At 42.3% G+C, this 24,269-nt stretch overlaps 1 protein-coding gene across 1 annotated transcript in view; it reads left to right on the plus strand.

The window, feature by feature from the left end:
- Nucleotides 1-2,112: 2,112 nt before the first annotated feature.
- CLCN1 (chloride voltage-gated channel 1) overlaps nt 2,113-24,269 on the plus strand; it is a 48,849-nt gene continuing 26,692 nt past the window's right edge. Inside the window, exons 1-8 of the mRNA XM_068952167.1 lie at nt 2,113-2,301; nt 10,235-10,388; nt 10,876-11,007; nt 11,784-11,912; nt 12,017-12,150; nt 12,499-12,576; nt 18,112-18,190; nt 18,597-18,722. Of these exons, the coding sequence (XP_068808268.1) occupies nt 2,113-2,301; nt 10,235-10,388; nt 10,876-11,007; nt 11,784-11,912; nt 12,017-12,150; nt 12,499-12,576; nt 18,112-18,190; nt 18,597-18,722 (1,021 nt within the window). The remainder of the gene's footprint in view (nt 2,302-10,234; nt 10,389-10,875; nt 11,008-11,783; nt 11,913-12,016; nt 12,151-12,498; nt 12,577-18,111; nt 18,191-18,596; nt 18,723-24,269) is intronic.

Below are 24,269 nucleotides of genomic sequence, written 5' to 3' on the forward strand. Positions count from 1 at the left end.
AGTAAAGCTTCTCTTTAGTTTACTGAGGTGGATGTGATTAGTGTTCTCTTCCAGTGAGAAGAGACTGGAGATAAGTGATAGTGACTGAGGATCTGGTGTTATATTGCAGTGTTGATACTTCCTGGGGTTTAGAATGGTTGGTCTTTAGGTTTTCCATATATGGTATACAGTTATAGTCTATACACTTTTTTCTATACTATATACACTATATAGTATATGCTATACACCATTTTTTATGTAAGCCACAGTGTCTTGATAAGTGACATTAGTCTTCCAAAAGCATCTTAATAGGTTGGGAATGGTTAATGATTTTGTGATAGAAATCAGCGAAGCTGTCCAGAATTTTGTCAGATAATAAAGATAATAGCTCGGTATCCTAGATACAGTTACTTAGAAACTCTTTTTTAAAGAGGTTCATGTCAGGTTTTGCCTACTGACAGGCCACAGTCTTCCTGGAAATATTGCTTATTGAAAGTAAAGTGGGTGCTGCTGAGAATGAAATAGATGAGCCTAAATGTTCAGGGCCGCCATTGATCTGGTTTTTGTAAGTTTTCAGAGTTTGCCTGACATGCCATGTGATGTGGGCTATTAGTGGACAGGCTAACAATATCCATAGTGACCATAAAGAAGTTGGTGGGGAGGTGAGGAGGTGGTTTATGGAGAAAATCAAGTACATCTTCCTCTTGAAGACTTTCTTTGTAACCTGCGCTGGAGGATCAGGTGGAGTGAGAGAAAGCAAGAGGCATCTCCAGGAAAACTGTCACAGGAGTCTGCGAAATGGAACACTTTGGAGAGACTACATGCTATGTGGCTGCTGTGTTGGACTAATGAGAGGATGTTTTGCCTCTTTCTCCCATCTTGCCTATAAATCTCTTAGCTCGCAGTATGAAAGTCTTGGGATCCATTATTCTGGAGAGAGGATAGTTTCTGCAACAGGAAGAAGGAGTTAACAGCAACTCTTTTGTGTTTGTGCCTGGGGCATGTGTGGGGGTCTTACTTTTTTGCAAACAGTTCCTAGGATTTTGAATTCACTTCCCTTTGTTGATTAATAGCCGTCAAAAGGCATGCAATCACAGGTAGATCACTGACAGCACTGGGAGGTGTCTCTAGGCCATGTTGCTGGAACATGCTTCTCATTGCTATCACTGTTTGATAGTTCAATGGCCTTTGCTGAGCTCATTGTTTCTCACTAGGCTGGGAAACAAGTGGCAGATGGAGAGGGGAAGCTGTTGAGTGCTCTGGTCTGTGGAAAAGTGAGCATCAAGAAGAAGAAATTTCTGCATATACCCATAATTGATTACCCACAGAGCAGTCTGGTGACATTCTCTAAAAGTGTTCGTCGTAAGGACAAGTGGAAATGCTGGGACTGAGTAGTAATGTCCAACAGTTTACAGAGATGCTGGAGTTCTGCCTTAGGACTTGCTGCTTTTGTGGACTGTGGACTTGAGATTTAGCAAAGGTGTCTTGGGACACTGGCTGTGCACCCTTGTTCTATCTCTCCATAGCAGCTGGCATTGCCATCTTTAGGACTGTTTCTCACTCTTTTGGAAGGCTAGTATCTCAGGAGAGAAAGAGGAAACCCCCTAAACTTTGTTCCCATTGCAAATATGGCTTGCTCAGGACAAGGGAGATGTGCTGAAAGAGATCTCCTGGAGAAGTACTCTTGCTTCCTTCTGTGTGTTTGTGACTATATTTCTAGCTCTCTCTTTCTTACTGCTGTATTTTCTCCCCCTCCCCCTTCCCTCTCCTTCAGGAGTGCTCCCTTGCACACACCTGATATTCAATCCTGGCGGAGTCAGTGCCTTTTGCTCAGATCAGATGTGGCACTGGGGAATCATGTGACAGAGGAAGGTTGCTATAAATATAGTTAAGCCCTGCAATCACTGCCTTTGGGCGGGAAGAGGAGAAAGTGAGAGACACAAGGAGGAGGAGGGGCAGAGAGAAAGTGTGTGCAGAACAGGACAAGTCAGAGTGGTGTGAGGAGAGAAAGAAAGGAGGAAGGGAGCAGAAGAAAGAGTGCACAGGCCATGCTCTAGGCCAGACCATGAGGTTCTAGGTAAGGTCTAGAGTAGCAGCTCTGTTACAGCTGAGCATGAGGAAAAGAGTAGAGGCATGGAGAGCTCAGAGCACAAGACGCAGGAATCCAGATCGAAGTCAGCCTTGTGGGGGGGCACACCGCAGTACGACTATGTCCGCTTTGAGAGATGCACCAGTTACGGGATACCTTTGGAGGCAGGACGCGAGGCCAGGGGGACAGGGGACGACCTGCACTGTCTGGAGAACTCTCTCAGCCACCCGCAGGTAGGGCTGGACAATGGGAACCTTTATGGCAGCACAGGTCTCTCATTGGGAACACATAGGCTTTTGGGGCTCCTAGGATGGTGCTGTAAAGTGCACACCCTGTCCATTCCCAATCCTTCCAAGTCTTCCCTTCTCTTCTTGGCTCTCAGGTCAGGCAATGACTTTCACAGTTGTACTTACATCCAGGAATACTACTGGCATTTCAAGTCAGGGGTTATTTCCATCTGCCATGGCTAAAAAGAGAGTTAGGATGGGCAAACTGGGATGGGGAATCAACCTATAATGTATTTGTAACATCAAAGGGAAACTGAGGCTGCCTTCACTACATTGTGATATTAAGTAGAGAAACAGAAGAATGAATAAAAACAGAGAGAACAGAGCTGTATAGATGGGTCTCCATCTGCACAGCTGCATAGACTAAGTCTTGCAGAGCTCCATTCTGACTTTTCCCTGACCAAAGAGCAATTCATGCTCATAGACCCATACATGTATGTTGATAGTTCTGGTAGCTCTTTTGGGAGGTGTAAGTGAGGGATTTTCTAACCCTTACACCTCACCTGACTCTTGCTCTGGTTCATACAAGCAGTGGTTGCAGGAAAAAAAATGTTGAGACACCAATGGACTCTAGCTATGGATCTTTTTCCCTTGTCCTCTGTATCTCCTCTGCCTCTCCCTTGGGACAGCCTTCTGCAAAGCGTGGGGGTGGGAGGGCAAGTTTGCATCAGAGATCTGGTGTCTTGTTTCTTACCACTCTGCTCAGACTAAGCTGACATAAAAGGGCATTATGACGATGAGGGAATTGGTCCAGTGATGAGAGAGAAAGAAAGAGAAACAGAGACAGACAGACAGAATATGTGAATGTGACATTCATACAGGCAAAATATAAGTGGAGGTTTCTTGAATTCCCTTTCACAAACGTTTAGGTGAATCATTGGGAGCGGAGGATGCATAATCTCTGAAAGAGTTTTGTGATTCAGTGATAGGAAAAAAGCACATTTGCCATAAAGAAAATCTCTTCTAGTAGATAAACGTCCCAATGGGGACCATGTATGCCACACTGCATGGATTTGGGAACCAGTCCCATGGTCACATTCAGGAATTTCTCTTATTTCTCTTCTGAAACTAAAACAACTGAGAGTTTGCAAATGTCTTCTACACTAAACTGTTCCAAAGCCATTCACTGGCTGATACTGGAAAGTATCTGGAAAGAGGGCTGACTTCAGTAGTTTATGCTATGTTTGCGCTAATATAAGGCAACGGTTTGGGTGCAGCAGCCACCCTGAGTGGATGAGTGCTGCAGGATGAGCATGGATGTGTGATGTGATGGAGAGGTGTTGAGGTCCTGCCAGTAAATGGGGTATGCTGGAATTCAGCACTTGAGGAAAAAGGATTTGGAGTGAGCAGAGCAGGGACAGTCGCTGTCACCTCACTCCTTTAAGAGTACCAGCACCACCCTTAGTGGCTACAGCCAGCAGTGGTGGCCCTCTGTACTCACTGCCATGGGTGGGGTGCCCAGGCTGGGGGATGCAACCCAAGGGCAGGAGGGTCTCAAGTGAGTGGCTGCTCTTGGAGAGGAAGTGTCCCATCTCCATTAGCCGTGCCTGAGTCTCTAGGTAGGTGTCCCAGCTCCACTGGGAGGATGGCACATGTCTGGCATGTGGGGTGCAAGTGGAGCAATGTCTAAGGCCTGAGGGTTGAGGCGAGATGCACCTTGTGTTACAGGGACCATTAGTGAGTTGTTTGAAAGAGGGCTGTGGGGTACAAATTGTTTTTCCAGTAAAGCACGTCCATGCACAAAATACCCCAATTTACATATATCGACTCCATATGACATTCCTAAATGCCTAAGATCACTCTCACAAGCAGACATAGATGACACAGCGAGGCAGTACAACCTAATTCTATGCTCTTGCTTCCTGGTACTAGGATGTCTTTGCATTCAGCTACAGAGGCATGCTGGTCACATGAATGTTGACAAACTCCTGTACAAAAAAAATGGGCCATCAGATGCATTCCCCATGCATATCTTCAACCAGTAATGTACCCAAACAAGCATGCATATGTGAACATGATTTGCAGTCTTGAACTCAGACGTACCTAGATTTACTGAAAACATGCCTTAGAAATATAGTTATGTAAACAATCACATACACATATATGAACAATATGTTTACATATATAGCCTTGTATGCAGACATTTTTCTGCAAAACCAGGCTAGCTGTGTGTAGATATATTTTGTTATGCATTTGTGCACAGGCAGTTGAAGCATAAATATGCATGCTAATGTACACATCTTGTACAAACATGTACACTTATGCTGTTTACATGGAAAATAATTTGCTGCACATGTTTTCATCCATTTCCATGCAGAGTAGCTCTTAAGATTTCTTTCCCCACCGTGATGTGTAAAAATACCTGGCAAGAGAGAGATTTTAGAACCCGTGGAGTTCTCAGACCATTGCCTGTTGTTCTAATAGCTATTGTATCGTTTTCTTGTGCTAGCTATGGTCTTCTGTTTTATATATAGGTTGGATCTGTGATTTGACCGAGTTTATACAGGACCCAGCACAGTGGAATCTTGGTCTTTGACCTTGGATCTTCTAGTAGATTTAGCAGATATTAAATAATAAAATAATAATAATATATGCAGATAATAATATATACATGATTACTGACAATTAAGATAACAGATTAGAGACATACAATAGATGCTAAAATACACATTGATAAAAATATACAAATTGGTTCATGGTAGGTTTGGGGATTTTTTTTCTTTCTACATCAGAAGTATGAACCTTTTCTCAAGCAGCTCCAAGTGGTGAAGCATTTAGCATGTTATTCATGACTACAGAAAGGGTGTTTATGGCAGAGAGCTACCTTAGAAATGCACAGGTGTAGTGTGAGGGGCATGTAATGGGTAATTAAGTAGTGTATTATAGAATAACAGACTCATAGAAAGATTTAGGTGAGAAAAGACTTCTGGAGGTCTCTAGCCCTAACACCTGCTCGCAGCAGGGCTGACTCTAAAGCAAGATCAGGTTGTTCAGAGCCTCATCCAGGCAAGTCCTAAACATCTCCAATAGTGGTGATTCCCCAGCCCCTCTGGAAGCTGTGCAGCGCCAAACCACCCTCGGGAGGTGGCAATGCATAATCAGACATTCCCTTGTGCCTGTTTCCTCTTGTCCTTCACTGTGCTCCTCAGGAAAGACTGGCTCTGTTGTCAGAGCCTTTAGGTAGAGGGATCTGCCTTTAGGTAGAAGGATCTGATATTAGATTCCCCCCTTTGCCTTCTCTTCTTCAGCGAGAATTATTATTTGTTTTCTGTCCCATCCCACCCTAGCTCCTTGCAGGTGCCTCCTTGGATCAAGTGTACTCTTGAACTGCTTAGGTTCAAGCAGTTGAACCTAAACATGGTACAGATATTTAAATTTACATATGAAGTGGTTTTTTTTAGAGATCTTAACCTTGAGATCAAATATAGCTACTCTTTTGCTATCTGCCCATAAAGGACTAAGAAAAATCATTTCAGGAACAGCAGGATGGCCACAAGGCAGGGGTGAGATAAATGAGCAGTCTGTAGAGCCCAAAGCTGCCACAATGGCCGGGAGGAGCAGATTAGAAACAGTGTGCACCAGCAGTGCTGGGGGAAGGGAATTCAGCACTAGAGTATGCTGTGTAGAATATAGTGTTTAGTTTAGATGGCATGAGAAATAGCGTGGGCTTTGGGCTGAGAGGGGAGAGAAGTTTTATGCAGGTGTTGAGCACCACAATACCTCCCAGAAAAGTCTTGAGATCATGGTGGTATATATATTTTTCCTCTGAGATTCTGCACAGCTTTTCCTCCAGTAACTCAAACAACAAAACCTCTCATCTTTTTAGGAAGACACACCCTGCTGTTTTACAGTTCAACTTTAATAAATGTTTCCTCCCCGAAAATGAACTTTACCCAAGTCGTGCTTTCTCCCTGGATTGTTTTTTTGATTTTTCTCCTTAGCAATATTTTTACCTTCAGCTGCTTGTACACCATTGTTGTGTTCCCACTTACTCACCGTTTGGCCAAGCTAGACATAATATTATCTTTCTGGCTCATCCCTCTAGCTGATAATTGGTATCTACTAAGAGTCTCTCCTGTTTTTCCAGTGCTCAGAAACTCCGTGTTCCCTGTGTTAGAGAGGTAGCATCAGAAGAACAGAACCGTGTAAGCCTTATTGTGTTATATTTTTAGTTTTACTTGTCTTCTGATGGAATGGGTATTTCTGACCTAACCTAATTTTGCTAAAAGGTCATCTTCTGATTTCCAGATTCTTACTCTCTCCCACAATCTCCTACAACTTGAAATAGTGCCAGAGTCCAGAAGAAGCAAAGCACATGTATGAAATATTCTTTTAGTTGAGACTAACTTGTACTCCCAGAACAAAATCTTCATCTCAGACCTTCTTTGTGTCCTGAGACCAACTCCTTTTCTTCCACACCCTGAGTCAATCATTTTCCAGCCAAGCTGAATGAGTGAATTAGGATGCTGTACCAGGACTTTTACCCTTTGTACTGTTATACTTTCATGCCCTCCCTTCTGAGAAAAAGGTGGAAGACTCTAATTTGAACTTCATATTTGGCATAGGTTTGAGTTTATAGTTTGAATTAAGTTGTATTTGATACAAACTCATCCCTCATGAGCATGTGATAGCGAATTAAACGTTAGCTGAGGTAATGTGAAGATGATATATCCAAAATCTGTTAATGGTTGGCATTGCTGGCTGAAGTAGGCATAGTGAGGGAAACAAGTTGCACAGTCTGCTGTTTAGGGCTGGATCTTATTTGTGACAGCCTATCTTGTATGTGAAATCTGTCAGGTCCTTCAACCTGATGTTTCACTGTCTTATTCTGTATTATGGGGATCAGAGAATGGCCATTCCTCACTACTGAGAGTCTGCATTGCTTACTTTGGTGCTTGTAGTGATAGAAATGATAGAGCTAATAAATACATTAAAATCTTTCAGTTTCCAGTACAGTCATAAGTAGAAGAATACTTTCAGATAGATATTCAGATAAGATAAATCTGTTTAAGGGATAGCAGGGAAGCCACCTAGAGGTGTATTCTAGGAACAAACTATTGTGCACGGAACAAATGTCAGTTGATGAATATATGCAAATAAATAAACTGCTTAGGACCTTCAGTCATATTTGCTATCTGGAGATATGAACTGATTCAGCACTGGAACAGGTGCTCAGAGAAGCTGGGGAATCTTTGCCCTTGGAGATGTTTAGAACTTCCCTGGGCAAGATCCTGAGCTGCCTGATCTAGTTTTGGGGTTAACATGCTATGAGCAGGGAATTGGACTAGAGACCTCCAGAGGTGCTTCCGGCTTAAATCCTTCCATGAGTCTCTGAATCCATTTGATCCCAAATCCTCTCTCAGGTCAGCTGCATTAACCCCGTTCTGCAGTTGATGTCTGAGATCATGGAAATCTCAAGGGAACATGAGGAACATGTCCTCTGTCACTTAGAAAGGAGATTAAGCAAAGCTGTCAAATATAAGCATCTCGTAAACACATGTAGTAATACTTCATATACCTCAATTGTCTATGAGTGTCTAGTTTTGCTGATCTGAGCATCACTCGCTCTCCTCCTCCCATCACTCAGAAAATCTTAGAGAAGCAGATTTGTTCTGGGGAGGAAGTAAAGGGTCACATTCTGGCAGCTGTGAAGTGCTAAGACCACAGGCCATGCATCAGATGGGAACTACGAACTCAAAGGTATTTCACTGAAGGGCATGTGATGAAGAGAGGCTTATTCTGAGTTTCTCAAACAAACACCTCCCCCACCTGTTCCCTGAAGGAAGGAGGTGCTCCTGAGGGAATCTGATAAATGAAGAAGTGGGCATAGTCAGGATCCTTCAAGCGTCCTTGAGATCTCTTTGTTGAAGAGAAGGCACAGCTGCCAAGTTTGCTGCAGATCCATGTGCAAAATGTCATTCATGTTCCTTAGTAAGCTCATGTAGCCACGTGTGAATTGCATGTGACCAATTGCATTTCAAGATTAATATCTGATGACAGTGAGTAGATTAGGTAGAAAGTAATTTCGGAGGAGCTGGGCATATATGCACGCTTAGGAGGATGATTTGGATAAATAATGGGAGGTAGTGTGCAATACCCTCTGATAACTCTGCGCTGATGCTACTTCTTTTCCACTGGCTACACCATCCATGGCTGCATGCCTTGTTAAGCATTCCTTGGCAGCAGGATGAACGCTTGCAGGCCACTCCTGCAGCCTGTTTAGTAGAGTGATACCTTGCTAAATCTTCAAAGATGTTTGACAGTGTTGCCACAGCGTATGAGAAAGCCCAGAGGGTGGCAGCCTCATGTCAGCCTTCTTTTGTATCTCCAGAGAGCCTGTTTAATCTTTTTTCTTCAGACTTGAGCCTGTTCTGACTCTTTCTGAGGATATTAGAAAGTGATCAGCATTCTGCGATCATAGCTTGTACTCTCAAAAAGGAAATGCAAAGATTTAGGAGAGATAGGGAGCAGGGCAAACCCCAACCCTAGGCATTTTTTCAAAAACTAGGAGTTAGCCAGACCCATTTACAAATACGTTGTAGGTACCTACGGTAGCCATAGTCATCTCCAAATTCCTAGACTAGTTGCCAATAGATGTTGGTCCATTAATAAGTCTGTGAGATCAGGGCCTGTAGAATAAATCAAGTTGTAAGATAATGTTAGAAGTTCTACATACAGTTGTAATTCCTGCAGCATTCTTTTAGGAGAAGAAATCCTGTATCCCTTCATTACTGTGCAAAATCTTATGGCATCAGTGACTGAGTAGTTTGGGAGGCATCACATAAATGTCAGTGGACATCTGCATCTTTTGAAAGGGGACATATATTTAACCATGAGAAGTTTCATATGCCTTTAGTACATCTGATATTTCAAATTCACCTATTTCCTTGCACCTCACTGTGTAGTATCTGACCTTCTTTTAGCACTCCCACCTTGCACCGCCAGCTAGAACAAACTAGATTAGCTAATGACTTGTACAGAAATCACATCTCCCTGGTAGTGGGTTAGGAACTGCCTGGTCATGCTGAAGATGGTGATACTTGAGTAGGGCAGGCATGCTTAAAGGAGGATTGCATTGTATCCCTCAGAGACAAAGATACTTACTGTTTGAATCCCAAATGAACCTAGTTGAGAAGAAGGAGGATAAACAGTTTCACTGTTGCAAGAAGGTATCTCATCTTGGCCTGTGTAATTAAACCCATCCGGCTTTTTCTCCTCTCCTTCCTTTTTTTTTTTTTTTTGATCACATGATTAAATTCTGCCTAAGATCCTTTAGCAATCTGACCCAGAGAAACCTATGTGGCTTTTTACAGAGAGAGCTTTCAGAACAGGGCTGTACTCTGTTTCAAGAGAGAATGTAGCTTTAATGTCATTGTTAAAGTCAGGGTACAGAGAAGGCTGGATGGTACTGATACTCTGATACAGAGAGAAGAGAGGTCACACTGTTACAGATATTTGTTGTCCCAAATAAATACCCAGATTCTCTTCAGAAATTAATGTTAGCTGTGCATGACAAAAGTTTGGGAAGCTCAGTCAGATGGTCTGTCTGAGACCTGAATTTGTGTATAGGAGAGCCTAAGGATCTTCTCCAGCCACTAGTGGTTGTGCTCTGTACAGTACGAATGCAGGGCAGCAGATTAGCTGTTGTGAATATAAACAAGACTGTCTCCTTTCACTGTGTTAGAACTAAAAAGGAAAAAGAAAGAAAAATGAATTACCTCTATCTAAGATTTTCTGTGTCTCTCTCTCACTGCCTGAGTATGCTTAAATCTGTACATCTTACTGTTAGCAGATCTGTCTTTTCATCTTTCATGCTGTTTGTGAAGGGATATTGGCTTTAACTTTTCATTTTGCTCTCTCTTGCTTTCTGCTCCTCTAGCTTTATGGCCAATATACAGACCAGATAACTGATTTTGCAGAGAAGGAAGCAGCAAAACTACTGAATAAGAAACAGTTCCAAAAGAACAACGGAAGACCCCTGAAACGTGACAGTCAAGTAGAGATCAAAGAAGAGCACTATTCCAAATGTCAAGGTAGGGACAGTTCATCTCTGCTTACCTTGAGATCAAACATTAGGTAGGCCAGCCAGAGAGATGGAACTTAAACAGGGCAAAAAGACAAGGAAGCTTTGACTGGGGAGAAGTGAAGAAGAAAGGAAAAGGAGTAACAGTGGATTGAAAAGACATCTCCAGGTCCCCTTTCACACTAAAAATATCTCAGATCTGTTTGGAAAAAAGCGGCAAGGTAATCTCACCTCCACAACAGATCTCTGTAACAGGATGAAAAGAACTTTCTTGTGTCAGATTTTTGCTGCTTGTGTCCGAGAGCACTTTTTTTGAAACTGCATAAGACTTTACAGGACTGCGTAAGACAGGAATGAATGCCAGTCCTCCAACGCTATGCCTAGAATTCTTCAAAATAAATTCTTACTGTTGTCAGTTCTCAGCACAGGAGAGGAGAGACAGACACAGGCTTCATCTGTATCCCTTCACTGTTTCTGGTTTACTCTTTCCTCAATAGACTGTGCTAAACGCATCCAGAAGTATGTTACCAAGAAGCTTGGAGAGGATTGGATTTTCCTGGTTCTGCTGGGTCTGGTCATGGCGCTGGTGAGCTGGGGAATGGATTATGCCAGTGCAAAGAGCCTACAGGGTGGGTCCCATTCAGATGCTGCAAAAACACATTGTAAATAAAATTAATGTTTTACAAAGCCTAGTGACCAAAATGTTGCTCCTCCTTTAATATCAGTGTCCCATCCTCACTCCATGTTGCCAGGGAAGTCTGAAGTACTTGTGGCATAGTAGAGAGGAGGTTAGCTAGGGCATAGCTCTTTAAAGGCATAGTAGGGAAAAATGTGGAAGGAAGTGGGCAGGGAGCAAAGGTTATGTGTGTGAATCAAAGATAAACCATTACTTTGGCTCCCTTTCCCTCCTGCTCCCTGGTATGTGAAGTGCCACAGAGAAGTGGTACTCTGTTCCTTCCTATTATACTGGTTCCCATCCTCCCCAGGTGTATGTGTCTACTTTCCCAAGATTGAGATGGAGGAGAGGGCACTAGCTGTTGATGGACCACTTTGTTTTGAACCAGGGCACACATAAGGCCCTCATGCTGCCCAGTGAAGCTCTCTCATTCAGTGATTCATCCCCACAACTACATGCAATGTACCTCTGCTAATACCACATTAGGACACAGCTATTAATACTGACTGCAAACAGAAGGCCATTTCTGTCCCTTCTGGCAGAACGCCTGTTTTATCTGGAAACCTGTACTCCAAGTCCATTACCCTGCTTCCCTTAGAAAACTAGGACCTTAGGATAGCATTGCTTCAAGGAGATTTAGTACGGGCAGGTTTAGCAAATATGTGATGTTTACCAACCTGTTTGGAGCAGCTGCAGTTACTGACAACTTCTTTGCTTGTCTGTTAACAGCCTACAAGTGGATGTACAGAGAGCTGCACCCGAATGTCGCTATGCAGTATTTGGCATGGGTCACATACCCACTTGTTCTCATTCTGTTTGCGGCCGTTTTCTGCCACCTCGTCTCCCCACAGGCTGTTGGTGAGGGCAGAAGGCATGGAAAGAACTGTTTCTGTCTGTCTCTTTTTCTTGTTCAATTTGCCTGTTGATTGTTTCTTCATCCCCTGTTCTGTTGTCGTTTTCAGGATCTGGGATTCCAGAGCTGAAGACAATTATGAGGGGAGTGGTCCTCAAGGAATATCTCACTCTCAAAGCTTTTGTGGCCAAAGTTGTAGGCCTTACAGCTGGGCTTGGAAGTGGCATGCCCGTGGGGAAAGAGGTAAATGTTGCTATCTTCATGTGAAGTGGTTGCCAGGGTCTGGGAGGTGGGAGATATTGTCTGTGGAAGAAGAGTCTATAAATGTTTTCTTTCCTTTGTGATCATTTCTCTTCTCAAAGCTCTGTTCTTCCCAGCAACACTTATTCCCACTGGCCATTTTGCTTTCTCTTTGAAAGGCTTGATGTAGAAAAGATCAGCGACTTAAGTCAGGTAGTCTCTGAGAGGAAGAAAAAGAAGATTGAAGGAAAAGCTAGGATAGTCAAAGAAGCTGTGAGATCTGCAAAGACTAAATGGTCATCAGTGATAGAGGGTAACCCTCTCTCATTTTTTTCTGTTCTTCTCTTGCAGGGTCCTTTTGTGCATATTGCCAGCATCTGTGCTGCTGTACTCAGCAAGTTCATGTCAATTTTCTGTGGTGTGTATGAGGTAAGGCACATGTCTCTGCATACAGCTCTTCTACACCTTAGACTCCTAAGACACACTAGCTGACTCCTCCTGTGGAGGAAGGATACTATGGGTAGTCCACAAGATACAGAGGGAGCATACTGATTGAAGTTGATCATGCTGCCATAGAGCAGTAAATTATAAGCCAAAGTAAATGGTAGTGGGAGGCCAGATATACAGCCCCAGTAACTGTGTAGGACCAACCAAGTTTCTAACCTACTACATTACACAGAGGCTGGTTAGGAATATGGATTTGACAAGGTTTCTGTATCATGATGCGGAAACCTTTAGACTGCAGTCAATGTCTGTGTGAAAAGATTTCTTAAGTAGTTGTAGACAAAGATCAACTTGTCTTTAAACCAGAATGTGTAGAACATTGCTAATTATAGATAGTCTCCAGGCTTTTGCTGTTGCAGAGCAGCCTGTGTGGGGAGATCACTGTATTGACTAGTTGTATAAAAGGATCTATTAACTGTATACATAGCTATATGCAGTAACTGCTTTACATACAGGCTCCTAGCAGAAACTGGCTGTGCAATACAACAGTAGGAGGTGCTGTTGTACTTGAGTAGATCTTGTCTGTGCATAAACGACCAGTTCTCACCACTGGTGACCAGCTGACTGTACTAAAGACCATGCTAAAGCATGTAGAGGCTGCTATTTAGAATAGCAATAGTTGAATCTGCTACTGGCTGTTGCTTTGTTTCAGTGTTCTGGGTCCTAACCCCTTGGCTTTGCTCCCTCTAACCCCAGCATGCTCTTCTCTGGCTGCACTCTCTGTTCCAGAATGTGCACAGGCAGCTCGATCTCCTGGTGGCGGCTTGCGCAGTTGGAGTTGGATGTTGCTTCGGGGCTCCTCTTGGAGGCAAGTGTCTTCCTATATGTGACATTTAATGTACACCTCATTTAGCATCTCGCTGTGAGATCACCTGCTCTCAGGCAGGTTCTCCACAATTGTCTGTCCAGTTCCGTAACATCATGAACTACTTCTTTCCTGATGTAACTGGCAGCAATGGAAGAAAGAGAGCTTTATCCCGCAAACGCCAAGGAAAAGCAATACCTTTTAAGGTGCTGATTTCTAATGACGCAGTTTGTTCAGTCCCCGCCTGCCAGGGACATTGTTTAGTTTGAGAGTACCAAGGTCTGTCCACAAAATAATAAAGATTCAGTAGAGAACAGAAGCTAAAAAACACTTCACGTAAGGAGTGTGTCGCAAAAGGACTAAGTACCGAACCAGTTTAAAGGCATCGCTAAACAGTTTATTGAACCATAACAGACAACTGATTCGAGATGTTGGTATAGGTGTTCCTACTATTAACGAATGGATTTGATAACAAATAAGGTAATTAACTAGTAAACATAATTATCAAACTATTTACATATATCAACTATTTACATATATTTATGTTATGGCACAAGGAAAAGAACAGAAACAAAATAACAGACAAAAGAAGGGTAACTAGCTACTCTCAAAAGAGAAAAGCAATAAAAAGCAAGGAAGCTATCACTTCCGTGATTTGAACAATCACAGTCCCCTTTAACAAAGAAGCTTTGCTTCTATAGATTGGACAATAACAGTCCAATAGGTGCACCAAAACACTCACACAACCATGTGGAGAGAGATTTAAATCCCACAGGAATTCCTCGGGTGGCATCCCAATCCAAGGGGAGTTCTGTCACTTCAGCAGACCAGCTGCATCCAATGAGGCAATCTCAACATTTGGAAACCCATGGCAGTTATTTATAGCCATGATCAAATTGGGGGTGTGGTCATAGTATTATGTGGTGGTTCTGGCAGATTCAGGAAGATTCTGGCACATTCTCCAATGTTCTTTGACGGACAGGTGCCACTTGCTCTGCTCACGTGGGATTTGATGGCTAGCTGTTTCTTCCACTCACTGTCCAGTCGCTAGGTGGAAAATCATCGGCCAACAGGTATACCTATTGAATTCTATGGGTGCCACCACAGAGTGACATAATTTAAGGTCATGAGATGATGGCAGTTATGACAGGAAGTGATAGCATGAATAGTGAACTACTCTATGTATACTTTTATCAATATACTTGGAGAAGAGAAAAATCTGTGTGTAATGTTTTGGGCTCCCTCGTGCAGGAGAGATGCAGAGGGCTAATAAGATGGTTGGCAGGTTGGAGCAATGATATGTGGAGAAAGGCTGAGGGAGCTGGGTTTGTTCAGCCTGGAGGAGAAAAGGCTAACGGGGGAGAGTCTATCTGCTATCTTCAACCATCTAAAGGAGGATTTTAGAGAAGCTGGAGTTAAACTCTTCTCAGAGGTGCACAGCTCAAGAGGCAATGGACACAGTTTGCAACCTGGGAAATTTGGACTGTGTATAAAGGAAAAATGTCCCTCTCCCCTGAGGCTAGGCTTAGAGGAGAGACCTCCAGAGGTCCCTTCTCACTTTTTTATTAGGTGTGATCTTACGGTGAGGAGAAATGTGGACATTTATCTCTCTCCTTTCTCATTTGTTCTAGTCTTCTGAGTCAGGGAGTTTTCTTAAACAGAGGCACATGGTAACTTCTGCATAAAACAATGAAAATGTATTCATAAATAACTAGTCTTAAAATGTTATTCTTTCTTTGTTATGCCCTCATTTCACTTTCCCTCCCATGGGCTACCCCTGAACCTCTCTCCTTGGTTATTGTGCCCAGAAGTTTAAGGAGTTTTTGAAATCCAATGTATTTTCTAGAATGGCTTTATTTCATCCATGCACTACTTTGATGTTAGTCTTGAAATGGATGAGTTAGATGCAACATAGTCTTGTCTTGCATCATGCTCATAGGAATAGTGACTTTGACACTGGTTTGCTATTTTAAAAAAGGAAGGGAAGTAGTTTGTCTGCTACAAATTAGAGGTTCCTCAACTGATGACCTGAAAAAAGACATGCCAGGAAGAAAATCAGGTTCAGCAAGAGAGGCTGAGAGTTGTGTGGGTGGGCAGTATAGCAGGCTGGAGACAGCCCAAGCTGAAGCCTCAAGCCTCAAGACAAAAGTTATAAGTCTGCCAAAAACCTTGAGAGAAAGCAGGTTGCAAACCAAGGAGTAGGCCATTGTTGGCTGGAATAATCAGTAGCGTACAGGAGAACAGGTTTCTCTCTTAATGGCAGAAAAACAATGCAAACCACTCCCCATAACACAGCCTAAAGTTCTGCTTCATTCTCTGTACCTGGAATTAACATAGGCTCAGAGATGGTGGGATACATTGCCTGCAGTTCACTAGGAGAGGCTAGAGAGTTGGAGAAGAAAAGAAAAAGTTAAAGGAGGAGTGGTCTAATTTCTGTCTTCCTCTAGATAAAGGAGAGGTTAGAGAGACACAACAGGGCCAAACTCTTCTCAGAGAACAGTGAAAGGACATGAGAATATGTGCAACATGGGAAATACTATGTATAAGGTAAAAATTCTACACTTCCCCCAGAGATGGTTCAGGATGGCACAGGTGCCCAGAGAGGCCGAGGAATCTCCACCCTTGGAGATGTTTAGGGCTTACCTGGACAAGATCCTGAGCAACCTGATCTAGCCTTCGAGTTAGCCCAGCTCTGAGCAAGGAGCTGGAGGAGAGACCTCCACAGCCTGAAACCTAAAACATGCTGTGAGTCTGTGATTCCATCGTAGCAGAGGAACTGGAAGTTATCACAGTTTTCATAGCCCTAGTTGTGTTCCTGTTATGGATTCCCACAAGCTTGCCAAATGTGATTTCCAATACTGGGAGACATGTAATCTTCAGTTTACCTTAGTCCTGGATGTGGCTTGCAAATTTATATCTCATACCACCCATGTTGTATGATTTTTTGGTATTATCACTGGTAAACATCAGCCTGTGTATTTACGAGGAGCCCTCAATAGGTTTGAAAAATCAGGTTAGTCCTTGGCAAGCAAACGGTGCACAAGCCTGCATTTTCTGAGGGTCCTCTAGTACTCTTTGTTTGGTTGGGTTTTTTTGTTTCAATCTCTCTAGATACTTCTATGCTGCTAGCAGTACCAGGGTACAAGCCAAGCTCATCCTCCATACTGCTTAAGTGTTTGTATATAATTCCTGGCCTGGCTTTGGCCTGTGCCAGTCAGCAGTCTGATACGGCGCCAGGTTATGGTCTGGGGAATGCCATGTGCCGGTGACAATTCTCAGTGGCCAGTACAGATAAGAATATACCATGCTTGGGTCTCTCAGTCTTACGTTGTTCTTATACAATCCCATCAGGCTTTGCACCCTCAACTCTACATATCTATTGCCACACTCCAGGCCGTGTAACACGTATTCTCAGTTTCAAGCTGTGAATCACTGTGCTGTCGACCTACAACACAAGCCTTACACTACTCTAAACACTTTGAATGGAAGCACCTGTCATGTCATTCCTTCTTACCCCCCACAAATGATTATGTCACAGGGGTACTACACAGTGCCCAGAGGAGACCCAAGAGAAAGCTGTGGATTTGGCCAGACTGTTTTGGGTCAGGGAATGGTCCCCAGTCCTTTTTTGTTGGGCTGTGCAGGCATAGCCTTGACACATCTCTTGGCTGAGGCTCCATTTAAACACCTGCTCAGGTAAGTGGGACTTCATGGCCTTTGGCCATTAGACATCAGCCTGGCCATTTCTATTCCCACAGTAACACAAGACCACCTTTCTCAAAACTGCACTCTTTTGGGAGATCTAATAGGCTACCTTAGGCATGTGTGATAGCAGGAAGTACCAAATACACAGGCTTTAACTGTAGTGTTCTTTGTATTAGATACTACCTAAGATATAGACAACACAAAATGAAACCTATCTATCTGTTCCACTTTCCTAAGGCTCTTCACCATTCTTAGGCACTTTGGGGTCCTCAGGTGCTCTTCCAAATCTTGGAGGAAAAGTGGAAGGGGATTTTCTCCCTCTCAGCAGCTCTATGTCCTCCAAAGCAGTCTCAGGAGAGACTCTACCTTTCACAACATCTGTTTCACTTTAGTATCTTGATTACTTTCACCAAGAGAGTACAATATTTTACTACATGATCTGTTACCCACTTACCTACTCAGGATGGCTGAACCTACAGCAGCTGTCCACATTGAGTTCTGGATACGCATGTCCCTTGTGCATCCAAACTCAGAGATTTTTTTTTTTTCTTTGAGGTACTCTCTGGCACATGTGCATCCTGAGATTCCCTGTCAAAGTAAGAGATGCAGCAAAACAAATATGCGGGTATCTAGCTTCCCAAGGATTTTCTATGAGACATTTCTTCAGTATTGACAGAAATGTGCATGTTTGAATGAAAGATAGGATGCTGCCTTCTCCACATGTCTTGAAGATGTGTTTGCAGGTATTTGCCTGTCTTGAGCCAAGTCTTTTGAATATTTCGAAGCCATCTAGGAGGGAGAAGCTAGATAAACATAGCTATAACTTTTAAGATTGGTGACAGAGCTGGATGACACCATATGACTATACCTGCTAATTCTGTTACTTACTCTTTCCTTTCTTTCCTTCTTTCTTCTGTCTGTTTGTCTCTCTTTGTCTCTTCCACCAGTAGCAGCCATATTATTACACGGATGTCCTGACTGTGGGTTGTGCTGTGGGGGTCGGCTGCTGCTTTGGGACACCACTTGGAGGCAAGTGGCTGTTCATTTTGCTTTCCTTTTTCTCAGGTACTTAAATCCTCTCCTGCCTACTTCTGTTCCCCTTTTCCCCTTTCCTGCACCCTGTTCTTGGTCTGTCACCTACCTTGAACAAAGAAACTTGCTTTTAATGTTTCTAGTCTCCCTAGCTTCTCTGATGCAGTCTTTCCTCCATATGTTGTCAGCCTTTTGCAGGCAAGAGGAGAAGACTCTTTAGAAGCTTGTCTAGGAGCCTTTCTCATGCTTCTGACGTTACACTTCTGATAGAATTTTAACTTTTCCCCCCTTGCAAACTCTCTGGTGTAGACACTATGACCACAGCAGGAAGATGACAGCAGGCTGGGATGTGAAGAGTGCTGGGGTTGCAAGTGACAAGTGACTACATCTCTGATTTTTCCAGGGGTCCTTTTCAGCATCGAGGTCACTTCCACTTACTTTGCTGTGCGCAATTATTGGAGAGGTTTCTTTGCAGCTACCTTTAGTGCCTTTATTTTCCGAGTCCTTGCTGTCTGGAACAAGGATGCAGGTAAGTTAAGAACCATTTCTACTCTCTTTGTGCCAGAGTTGCTCTGTTAATTTATTATTTCCCATCTTTCTCAAAGCCACAAACTTTTAGGCTGCTTGAAACTTCTGCCATCCCATATGACTTCCAGCAGTAGAAAAGGAAAGAGAAAGAGAAGCATCTTATGTCTAGCTTTCTAGGTGTACTGGGCATGACACCCAGAAATGACCGAATATGACTCCTCATCAAGTAAGAGGGCCTTTAAGGTGAGATTTTTACCTCTAGTCAACAAAATATCAGGGCTGCAAACCTAGAGGTATCACATCACAGAGAAGGTAGTATATACTACAGTGTGTGCTGCTCTGGTGCACTGGAAATGCCATGGTCAGGTTTGGTCATCTCTTGACTGGAAGCATAAAAAAACAATAAATAGTCTAGGAAATTGAGGTGGTAACATGATTAGGAGGCCACAAGATTAGTGGGATCTGAAGAAAAAGAAGACTGAAAGTTCCAAATGTACTTGCTTCATGGTAGCTCTGAAGGAAAAAATAACTATCCTCAGATAACTGAAAAGGGTAAGTGCAACTTCTGTGCAGACAGAAATAGCACAGAACAAGCCTGTTCAGGAGAGCATTTCAGATACTGTGGGAATGGAGTTCCAGCTGATGCAAGAGACTATCATTTCTTTGCAAACTTCTTGCTTATTATGCCCTTATCTTTTATTCTTCTACTTTTATCTGTTTTATTCATCTGAACTACATGTGGGCCCGTCCCTTACTTAAAAACTGCTATAATTTATGTCTATATTGACTTCACAAGGTTGGATTTCTCTATGCTAAAACATTCCTGTTTTGCTTGAATGTGCTCTTGAATCCATATATAGCAAATGACTACATCTTTGCCTGTGGAAACATTGCCTTATTGAGGGATATTCAGCCATCTCATCTGTCACAAAAACACACTTTCCAGAGAAAGATACAAGAAATGTGAAGACAAATGATAAGAGATAATCTCCTATCCTTCACTTCATCTACTCTAGTTCCTTCTCTGATCTCTCAAATCATTAGAAATTAGCTTAATCATGAAACATCAGACCTACTGTCTCTTCTTCAAAATCATCTTGACAGCTTTAATATCCATATTAATGACTCCTTACATTCTGCTCCAGTGACCGTCTGGGTTAAGAAATTCTGTGATTCAACTGTCTATGAAAAATATTTCCTTTTCATAGTTCTGAATTTGCTTTGTCTGTGTCGCCAGTCTCCTTGTCCTTGTATTAAGGAACTAGAAACTTTTGCCTAGACCAGTCATTTATTATTTTACGATCTTTTATCATGCCTGTTCTAACTTACTTCTCCTGTCTCTCCTTGCTCATATCCTTTCAGAAGTTACAAGCCCAGTCTTTTCAGTCTGTTTTCATGCAAGGGTTTTTCTTAGCCTCGCTCTCCGATGTCTTCATAATTTTTAGTTTTGACTACTCTCAGAAATGATGCACTCTGTAGATGAGCTGATGACTTTACGCTAGTTTCCTATGTGGACACTATTATCATATAGTAAGAATGCCTTTGTATGAGGTAAGTTAACGTACTTGAAAGTGGAAGAAACTGCTTCCCTTAGTGTGCACAATGTACATCTGCTTGTAATGTTCATACAGAGTATCTAAACTATTGCAAATTCATACATAATCTGTCAAGTAATTTTTATGCTTAGGCAAGCATTTGTCATCTTCTTCCAGAAAATTTTTGAAATAAAACGATCACAGTTGCAAGCAGATGAGATAAGCACTGATTTATTTGAAGGTATTACAATATTTTGTGCATTATGATCCCATATCTTACACAACATTTACACATTTCTAGCAGCTGCAGTTAAAAAAAGAGAAAAAAGACCTTCCTATTAGAGCTGTCTACACTGATCCAAATCTCTTTCTTGAAATGATATCATTAAATTAGATATTCTTTCATAATGTATCAATAATCTTCCCCTACTATGTGTATTACTTTGCATTCATCAACACAGAATGTTGCATTTCTTACAGTCTTTTCTCTGCTCCCAACCAGGCTAAACCAATTTAGTAACATGTACACGTTTTGCTATCTTCTGCAGAAAATTATTAATCATAGAATCACAGAAAGATTTAGGTTGGAAGAGATCCTTGGAGGTCTGCTGTCCAAACTGCTGCTTACAGCAGGCCAACTTTCCACTGCCTCTCTGGGCATCCGTGTCAGTGCTGAGCCATCCTCAAAAAAGGCATTATTTCCTTATATATAGTTAAAATTTCCTTGCTGCAAGTTGTACCCATTGCCTCTTGTCCTTTCACTGTGTTTTCTACAACTTTTCTGTTGGTAAAGGGATACTGCTATTAGAACCCTCCTTGGCCTTCTGATTTCCAAGCTGAATAGAGCTAGTTAGCCTTTTCATGTACATCATGTGCGCCATGTCCCTGACCATCTTGGGACCCTTCCCTGAACTCTCTCCAGTTTTGTTATATTTCTTTTGTACTGAGAGATCCAAAATGGATAAGATATTCTAGATAAGGCCTTATTACTGCCATATGGAGGGCAATAATCACCTCCCTCAATCTGCTTGTCGTGCTCTTGCTAATGGGCCACAAGGGTGAACACTGAACCAGCCTTCCCCTGCCCTCACCCCAGTCTTTTCTGAAGAGCTCTTTTATTCACTAGCTTCCCTGAGCTGGACTGATGCACTGCCATTCCAGGTGCAGGACTAAACATTTGACTTTGTTGAACTTACAAGGTTCCTACCAGTCCAGTCCTCCAGTTTGCTGAAGCCGCTCTGCATTGATGGCTGCCTAGCCCTCCCACTTACTGAACATGCCCCCTACCTCCTCCAATATGGTGTTCTCGGCAAACTCACTGATCATACTTTCCATCCTATCATCCAGGACATTAATGAAAATGTTAAATAGAATCAGCTCCAATACTAATACCTGAGAAAATTCATTCAACAACACAGAGCCCCAAGACAAAAATTTTCAGCCCCTCTTACCTGTCTGTTGTGACAAACTCATTTTTTTCCCTCCCTGGGCTACCTTCTGATCCCTGGTAACATTTTCCCTTCTTCAGTTTGATCAGTGGACCTCTGCATATGGCTCCATAGCCTCATGTGGGACCTTTCAATAATCTAAATAAATAACACACCCTTTAATCTTGTTTTACTGCCTTGTTCAAAAACTGCAAGTGACAAACTTCCTATTCATTTGAACTTTTTGAGTTTTGGGGTTTGTTTGTTTGTTTGTTTTTGCCTTGGCTTTGAGGTTCAAAACAAGAATTTCCAGGCTTTTACTAGCTTTTAAAATCTACATATATTTTACCAATCTGCCAGGTACTAATGCAAGACTCCATTTGCACTTCACCACATTGTTCCATAACCTTCTTAAAAATATATGCTTTCCTCCAGTCACAGGAACCTGTGGTGCTCATTGGACAATGTGAACGTTTCTTTTAAGTAGCTCAATACCTATTTCCTAATCTGCCTCAGAACACTTTTCAAAGGCAGAATCTCCTTGATATTATCGCCTTTTAAGTCATCATCTTGTTCTAATGTTTCTTTAACTGCCGTTTTTTACCTCCAAGCTGCATCATTGCTACCAGGAAGTAGAAGGTAAGGAAGCAATATGTTTAGAGTAGGCAGATGCATATAAGTTGTGTAGCTTCTGAACAAAACTCTTTTCTTCCTTAAACCCACAAAGTCCAGGCTTCTGGGTACTGCTGTCTATGTTAGTTGGCTTTACATCATGTCCTCTCCAAGTAACATCTGCATCATTCTGTTTGGGTGCTGCAGCTTCTGCCCCTATTTGCTAATCATGAAAGACTAAAGTTCTGCAATTGTCAGGATTTCTGTTTGGCCCTGTCTTGAGCCTTTGTCTTATTTGTCACAGTGCTTTATGCCTTCCCTTGTTCTGCTCTTTCTGGTCACTTCTACACATGGCTCACTGTTATTTCAATATCCACAGATTTTTAAGTAGACCTTCCCATTTCACAACAGTCTCTTTTGCAATGGAACTTTTCTCTCTTAGCTTTCATCACATAAGAGCTGGTGGACAGCTACTCTAAACTACTCAACTGGTTACGTCTGTAGCCAATGGAGAGAGATGGGTGCTTCTAGAAAACAGCTTAACCATTCAGCTTCAAGAGATAAGCTGAAGATAGATGGGCTGAATCCCTCTATGGATTTCTCTTCCTGTCTCTTTGGAATATTAGAGAGAACCTAGACTAAGTGCTGTGACTGTTTCCCTTTACCCTGGTCACCTTTGCCATCCTGCTAGACCCTTGGAAATTGAGGTCATTATACTTTTGTCACTGTCAGTTGGTGACTTAGACTGTCTTTCCTAAAACTAAAATAAGATTACCCCTTTCTTGGTCTCATCTAATAAAAAAAGGGTGTCCTTTTCACCATCTTCTGCCCTCCCGGGACCCGACCCAGTCTTCTGCCCTCACCTGAGCCATCTCTGCTGTTCATTGGACCCCTCCATTCAACTCACTATCCTGGAAAGGACTAACCCAGGAAATAAGAAGATAAGTTTTCTTACATATTAATGAGGCAAAAGAACTCAGTGAAGGCTTTGTAATGTGTCAGGGGAGGAAAGGGGCAGAACAGTACAGCCAGAAGGGGAAGAGGAGGGTGAAGAGAGAGGGAGTAAGAGCTTTTCATTTTGGACAGTAACATGCTGTTAGACAGGGTCATCTGTCTCAGGTAATGCAGTCCACAGAGATCTGATTAAATCATTGCTTTAAACCTGATCCTGTTTGACCAGTTAATAAGTAATTAAAGTCCCCCATCGCTATCATATTATGCTCATTTTTCACTGCTTCTTTTCTTTTCTTATTGTGCATATAATCCCTTGATCCAGAAGCCTGTACAAGTTGGTTGGGGTTTATATGCATATCCATTCAGCTATATTTCCACCTTGTACTGGCTTGGTATCTTTGACTTCACCTATTGGCCTACAGATTTTTACCATTTCCACATAATTAGGCACCTCCATGTAAAAGTAGGGGAGGTTTCACCGTTTCAGTCATTTTTGCAGTGCAACACTACCAGGAGAGATGAGCTGGACAAGATGGGTCTTAGCTGATCTTTTCCATCTCTGGTTTCTAAGACTATTTTATTCGTTTGGTACCACTCATAAAAATTGCACAGATGTAACTTCAGAGAGGATCTGAGCTGTATTTCCAGAAGGTAATCACAACTGTATGTGAAAAGGATTCTCCAGGGATGTGAGCACTGTCTGCCTCTGCAAAAAAGGTTTTTATAGAGTCAGTGAGCAAATTGGGAAGAGCTTTTCTTTTCTAAAGAAAAGCTTTAAAAAAAAATAGAAAAAAGAAAACCCTTTAAAAATCTGTGTTTGTAGCTAAAAATATATACATTCTCTGAACACAAACATATACCATTTAGACTATTAGGGTCACAAGTGCTCAAAAATAGTCAAAACCAAAATCAGAGCAGTCTGCACATCTGTAATATTGTTTATAATATCACACAACCACACATATATATAACTATTTCCCCTCTCCCTATCCTCAGCTTTATGCCATTTAGCATCTCATC

The sequence above is a fragment of the Struthio camelus genome, chromosome 1 (genome assembly GCF_040807025.1).
Source record: "Struthio camelus isolate bStrCam1 chromosome 1, bStrCam1.hap1, whole genome shotgun sequence".
NCBI lineage: Eukaryota > Metazoa > Chordata > Aves > Struthioniformes > Struthionidae > Struthio > Struthio camelus.